The sequence below is a fragment of the Lathyrus oleraceus genome, chromosome 3 (genome assembly GCF_024323335.1).
Source record: "Lathyrus oleraceus cultivar Zhongwan6 chromosome 3, CAAS_Psat_ZW6_1.0, whole genome shotgun sequence".
Classification (NCBI taxonomy): Eukaryota; Viridiplantae; Streptophyta; class Magnoliopsida; order Fabales; family Fabaceae; genus Lathyrus; species Lathyrus oleraceus.
The window spans coordinates 401,707,982-401,715,465 of record NC_066581.1 but is presented as its reverse complement, the minus strand read 5'-3'; the positions used below and the strand labels follow the sequence as shown (position 1 = coordinate 401,715,465).

Here is a 7,484-nt window from a genome sequence, read left to right as displayed (position 1 = left end):
AGTCAATAGTAAATGAAAACAAAATAACATAGTTGGATTAACAAATTATGAATAAAGAGTAGTAAGAGCAAGAAAATCCCAAAAAAAGAGTGTATGAACCAAACTATACCATTTGTTTCCATCTTTACTCAAATATCTCTCAAAAGATCAACCAAGAACAACCAATCATTTTTCAATACTAAAACAGAACCAAAAAATGGTAAAAAGTATGAGCTACAATCATTACAAAAATGTGAAAAAAGCTAGATTGTTGTGGTGTTGAGCTTGAATATGAAGCAACAGGTTTGGGGATGGTGGTGTTTATGGTGGAAACTTACTGAAGGGGTTCAGTTGTGAGTATTGGAGGATGGAAGAGTTTTAGGAAAAAAATGAAATATGGAAAAAAAGTTGGTGGGAGGTGATTTTGAGAGGTGATGATTTTTGTGTTTTGACTAAGGTTTAAGGAAGAGGATTTGATTGATGTTTGGACAGAACTTTTGGGGCTGCAAGCATAGTCCAAATGAGGGGGAAATAGTGTTCTATTTATAGGGAAAACAAGTGGGTAGGTGAGTGAAAAAGGAATCACTTTGTGTAAAAAAAATAGAATTAATGTTGCTGTCTGCGCAGGTGTAATCTGTTAGCATAATCTGGATAACCGATTACAGAAGCCAAAATTGGCATGGGGAGCCTGCGTACCTTATGTGTAATCCGTTAACATGATTTGGTTAACCGATTACACATACCAAAATGTGACTTTTTCCCTCTTTTTTTGTTCTGTTGGACATTTTCTCTTGAAGCTTTATCCGAAAAAAACTCAAATTTTTAGATGTGAACACCATGCCTTGAGTTCGTGTAATATGTCTTTGCTTATGAATGTTTATGTAATTATGGCTATGGAACAATGAATGCATGTATGTGTAATAGGGCCATGGATTAAATGAAAGTTGTAGGGGATAAGGTGAATTTTGGGGTATGACATGCACAAGCACCACACTCCAAGTTAAAACAAAACTATATAGGTTTGGAAAAAAATTAAACACACACACACACATATCAAAAGCACAATATGAAGAAATTTCATTAGAGATATCAGACTATCATGGGCATCAGTAGAAAAACACAACCTCACAGTGAAAATAAATTCTAAGACAAATTGATGTCAGGACATCATGTCGGACATCTCTTCATAGCAGTCCAAAAGTTCTAGAACAGGAACTCTCCCTCAAAAGCAGCGTACGGTTAGTGGTTAGAGCATATAGATATTACTCCCCCTTTTTAGCCATAATATGAAAAAGTTACCCCAAAACACAGAAACCGCATTAGCACATTAGCACATAAAGTTAAGTAGCACAAACAAAAGTGCACACAAGGGTGCTTGAAATCCTGGTTAGAGACCACAAAACAAAACCAAAAAACACTACAATCAGATATCTTTCTAACTATCTGAGTCTGCATTAGTATACTCCTCTCCTTCAGCTTCTTTATCTTCATCATTCTCAGCATCATTGCCACCAGCAAAGTCCTCTACATCAATTCCAACATTGGCATCACCAACATGTTCAACTTCCTTTTCCTCTTCATACATCAAAGCCTTGATCAATTTTTCAAGCTTTATCTTTGTAAAAGTGCTAGACCAGATGGAGTCATCCAATTCTTTGCATGTCTCCTTCAGCTGAGTAATAACGCTATCCTTGGAAGTGGCAGGGTCAGGTACCTGAGAAGATATCATGACAATATCTGGAATATGTGTTCCAGTAAACAGTTTGTAATGAAGGGACAAAGGAGATTTCCTTTTCTTCACACTATCAATAGGCAGTAAGATTCCAGGATGTTGGTTCAAGATTATCCCATATATGAGTGAGGGAAAGTAGATAGGCATCTTCACAGCAGTTGAGAATGACTGCTTCAGAACTTGTTCAAATATGTACGTCGCAAAATCAAAAGCTCTTCTTGTTCCAATAGCATATATAAACTCCCCAATCCCAGTAGAGATGGTTGAAGTATGATTTATAGGCATCCAGTTGACAATCCCAATCCTATGAAGGATTGCATACTTGACACTCAGCTTCCCAGCTATCAACTTACATTTGTTTGGCCAGTGTTTCACCTGCATGGAAGTTATCTCCTTGCACAGTTGGTCATCTGTAACCTCTAGCTCAACCTGAGGTTCTTCAGTCCTTACCGGAAACATGTTGATTACAGTTGGAGAAAATGTCACGACATTTCCTCTAACATACACCTTCTTATAGTCTTCACTCTTCACATCATCACACCCATCAGGAATGGTTACCATAAACTCTTTGACTAGACCTTCATAGAAAGGACCATATTTTGTGACAGTCTTCATCAAACCAGCAACCTCTATAAGCTCCACAACCTCCTTACATTTTATGGCATCCTTACCCAATTCCATCTCCAAAGCTATTCTCCTTTGAATAACAGACTTCCATCTTTCAGAAATCTTTACATAATGTAAAGACACATTGTCTAGTGGAGCCTCGGGCACAACAACATATAGCTTCTTTGGAGCAGATCTTCCCATAGGAATGGTGTCCTGGTGATCCTCTTCGAGTCACACTCAGAATCACTTGGAGAAACAACCTTGCTCTTCCTCATAGGAATAACAACTTTACTTCATGATCTAGCGGTACCAACGGGATATTTTACTTTGGAACTTCTAGAGGGAGTGCTTTTCATACCACCAGATTTTCTTTTTATCTCCTTAAAAGGAGAATCTTGAACCATCACAACCATTCATTTTCTTCTCTGAAGTCTCTTGGCTATTCCAGGAGCCAAGATGTTGGTAAGAGGTTCCTCATCATATGTTAGGTCATCAACATTGATAACATAATCAGCCTTCTTCTTACTCATTCTTTCATGAGCAACTTGCTCAGGGACACATTCATCATCCTTTTCACTAGAATCACTATCAGGTCTAGTTTCTTTTGCCAAATATGTTTGAACATTTAGAAAAACATATGAATCCACTTCTTTAACATAAAGGTAACAAACTTCCAAAGTTCCTTATCAATGGAAATCCTTTTCACTTTGGTTTGATTCTCAGTGACACCAATATGCTTAGTAGGGTTACTCATCTTATAACCTCAAGACCTAAAACCCTCTTCAACAACAGTCTTATCTTCATTAGGGATTGTAGGCTCAAAAATAGAAGACTTACCAAAAGTCTTGACATTCTTTGAAACAGATGGAGTTGCTTTCTTCTAAGTGGGTGCGTGAATCATGGATAAGGGAGTAACATCTAAGACAAGATCAGACAGATTGATCATTTGGAATGGTTCATCTTCCCCAGCAGTTGGAGAAGATGACCCAATGTTTTCAGTTGAGACAGTGATGGTTGTTTTGACATCTTTGGTAACACTTGACACTGACGGAAAGGGGAAAGACACGTGAGATAAGATGAGCACAAATTTCTGGAGAGGAACGAAACATTTGAACAAACGGGTAGCGTGTTTCCATCCAAAAGGATACACAGTGGAGTAATGAGCTTAGACAAGCGTGTTGTGTGTAATAATGAAAGTGAAAAATTAGTCTGACTCACATAAATAGGTATAATTGCTATAAGTCCTCATAAACACAAATACCAAGTTTTCCTCTTAATTTTTCAAACTGAGCTGCATCCAAGGCTTTAGTAAAAATGTCAGTAAGCTAATTTCCAGTGCTAACATGCTCAAGTGTTATGACTTTGTCTTTAATAAGTTCTATAATGAAACGATGCCTGATGTCAATGTGTTTAGTCCTACTGTGTTGAATAGGATTTTTGGAGATATTAATAACACTCAAGTTGTCACAGAATAATGTCATGACATCTTGTGTGACATTATATTCAGTCAGCATTTATTTCATCCATATTAGTTGAGAGCAGCTGCTACCTACTACTATGTACTCAACTTCAACTGTAGATAGGGATACACAATTATGTTTCTTGTTGAACCATGAAATCAAATTATTTCCCAAAAAGAAACATCCTATAGAGGCACTCTCCTATCATCAACACTACCAGCCCAATCAACATCACAATACCCTACTAACATGGAAGTTCAATAATCAGAATACAACATTCCATAATCACATGTACCATTCACATACTTCATAATCCTTTTAACTTGATTTATGTAACTCACTTTGGGTTCTGCTTGATATTGTAAGGTAAATTCATGACCATCAAGCCATGGATGAGCTTAACGTCAATAAAACCAGAGTTGCCACCGCGCTTTTATTGTTTCCAAAGGAAAAGGGAAAAGTACGAACAAAACCCAAAGATAAGAAGTTTTCAAATCAAAACTAATAAAATGCCAGAGATTACAGGTAAGGGGGTTGGTTACACATATGGAAGGTGTTAGCACCCAAAATATCCTAGGTATTCCTAGTGTGTTTGGTATAAAATATGTTTAAAAAAAATAAAGATGGGGATGAGAAGAGAATTCATTGATTATACTTTTGTGTTTGACAAGACCTTCGGACTTGTGCCTACGTACCAACATAAAAATGAGGGATCAAAACCTCGTAGTTTATGGTAAAAATTTCAAATGAGTTGGTGAATCGCTTTTAACAAAAGTTTAATAAGAAAAGGCACAAAGGGCCAAAAATTTGAATGAGATTGTTAGTTATTTTCGTCTTTTTGAAATTTAAAGTCAATATGATTAAGTTTATTTACAAATTTGATTTAAGAAAGAGTTTGAAAATTCAATGGCATAAGGCCAAAGTTTCTAATTATTAAAACAAAGTCTAAGTTTGAAATCACAAGTAAAGAAAGTTTTTTTTTGAAAAGAGGAAGAGATTTTGAAATTTAAGAAGTGTGGAGAGATAAAGAGACTATCCTAAGCATAAAATTAAAAGCTAAGAGTTGAAAAGATCTTACCAATGGGATGCAATCCAACATACATGAATGTCATATAGAAACCCATATTTCCTTGGACTTTGACAAGCAACAAGAAATAAGAAAATAAGTAATATCCATACATTATGAAGATCAAGGAATCAAATAAAGATAGTCACATCCAAGCAAGCAATCCCAAAAGCTAGCAGTCTTCTTTATCTTCTCATGTATCAGATGAAACATTTCTTGATCAACTCAGAGCAAAGCATCAGACACAAGACCAAAATAACAATTAAGCACAAAGACAGAGTAGCAGATAAATTCAAACAAGATTTAAGGCTTGCATCATATGAAGGCTCAGTTCACAATAGCTTGGTCTCAAAATGTTGGCATTGGCCAAGTCCTTTTTGCACATGGAATGTTGCCTAATTCTAAGTCCAAGGATTCAGATCAAGATCAACAACCCACCAGATGTTTTTTAGGGTTTCTTGTTGTTATTAAGTATTTTAAGGTCTTAAGACCACAAACAAAACCAAAACACACAAACAATATAATACAATCACAAGATATGGCTCAAATGAGCAAAGTGAAAATGACATAAACATAAACAAGTTAAATGAAATGTAAATGACAATGAATGATAAATAACTCAAATTTAAACTGCATATAGTAAATGACTTGAAAGTAAAGCAATATTAATGAGAATTAGTCAAATGTTAGTTAAGAGTTAGTCAAGTATTAGTGGTGTTTTTTAATTGATTAAGTCATTCTTTGGAGAACACTCAACTATTCATTCATAAGTATGAATCCTTAAACCAAGACATCTTCCATGAGAAGGGCTCCAACTTGGATAATTCAACAAGAATGCCACTAGCTACCATGAAAGGAAAAAAGGTCAGGTCTCCACACAATACCATGAAGAATGAGAGACTTACAATCTCACTTACTATAATGTTATGCCATTAGGGTCAAATTTAGCTCTATGTTAAGCAATCGTAATTGGACTTAGGTAGAAGTCACAACAATCTAAGGTCGGACAAAAAAAATTTAGGTGTTAATGCATGTTAGAGATTTGGTATGAAGAACCAAACTCGTAAAACATATCACACACTAAAAGAAAAGATCAAGAGGGAAAGACCTATCTCAGTCATACTTGTTTTGGGTCATCTGACACAGGGTCATTGATGAACCAATTAGCCTTAAGACATTAGAGATTTCATTGGTCAAATGAAGGAATGGGGAAGAATAGGGATGAATATGAAGATGGAGGGGAAGATAGAAACACAAATTGGTCATGGGAGGAGTTTCATCAAATCAAAACCATCCATTCATTTTGGGAGATGAAATGTACATTTCATCAATCCCCTAAATCCAATGGTTTTGATCCAACAAAAGTCAAATTAATCTTGATCAAGGCCTAAACAGAAAGTCAAACATCATAAGACCATAAAAATGGCTCAACATAATTTTTAAATAATTAAACAATTAAAAATTCAATTAAAAGTGAATTAAAATACATTTTAAATTGGTCAAAACCTAAAATACCTTCAAAACACCAAATAAATAGCCAAGGGATTTATCCTAGGTCAAACAAGGTCAAAGGACCTTAGACAAAAAATTTCACTATTTTTGAAAAGTCAGAAGTATTTTTAAACAATTAAAAATATGTACAAAAACATTTAATTCATGAAAAATATCAAAATTAATCCAAAAAATAATTTTAATTCAGAATAAGAAAGAGAAAAATATTTAAAGATTTTTGGTGAAAGTCCCATATTTTTTGGATTAAAAATGAAATTAATATGAATTAAACAAAATAAAAGGATTAAATGAAAACTCAGTAAATAAAAAGAAATTAGAAAAAACAAGGGCCATCAGTTCTCCCTCATTAATTAAGGTGGCAGATCTGATGGCCAAGTGCGTATCACCCACCATAGTGCACAGTCAACGCACGTGTACAAGTGGTAGTCAAAAGCAATGGCTCAGATGGCCAGGAGGTGTCTTAACACACCACCGGAGCTAGGGCTCCAGTCATCTTCTTCGATGACCTTCATTGGAATGGTCCAACTTCATCTTAATGGAAAATGAAAAACAAGGACACTATTTCAAAGAGAAAATGCTTAGGATCTCGAATTCGACCTCAATTTTCTCCAATTCCAAGTATATAAAAAGATACAGGGATTTGAATTTTGAGGATCATGAACTGAGTTGCTTCGATTTGACCTCAAAATAACTCAATCTTGTTGCCTATATTGGTACGAATTTAGCCAACCAAAAATCAAAGAGAATGGTGAAGAATCAAAGAGGTGAAGTTTCTAAAAATTCAGCTTTGAGGGAGCTTGAATCTTGCTTGATCTTGCTTCCAATTGGCCTTGGCTTGACTTCAAAACCATGCAGGAGTTGAATTGGATCTAGGAAAGGTTTGGATTCTTGGAGTTTCAACTTCAAAACTAAAGTGAAATTGAAACTCGATTTTCAATTTAAAACCTTCAAGTTTATCCTCTAATGGCGAGGGTTAGAATTGCATGTTCAAAGCTTGGGCAAGGTGTCCTCAATTCTGAGCATGATGGGTCTTATTTATAGTCTATGCATTTGCTTTCCACACACTTCCTTCAAAATTCCAAAAATAGAAATATCACTTGCATGGATGTATGAGCGTGTGATAGGC

The 7,484-nt window shown here is 35.3% G+C and overlaps 1 protein-coding gene across 1 annotated transcript; it reads right to left on the bottom strand.

Moving 5' to 3' along the window:
- Nucleotides 1–1,414: 1,414 nt before the first annotated feature.
- LOC127131451 (uncharacterized) lies at nt 1,415–2,521 on the bottom strand. Its single transcript, XM_051060372.1, has one exon. The coding sequence runs from the start codon at nt 2,519–2,521 to the stop codon at nt 1,415–1,417; it is 1,107 nt and encodes a 368-aa protein (XP_050916329.1).
- Nucleotides 2,522–7,484: the final 4,963 nt, after the last annotated feature.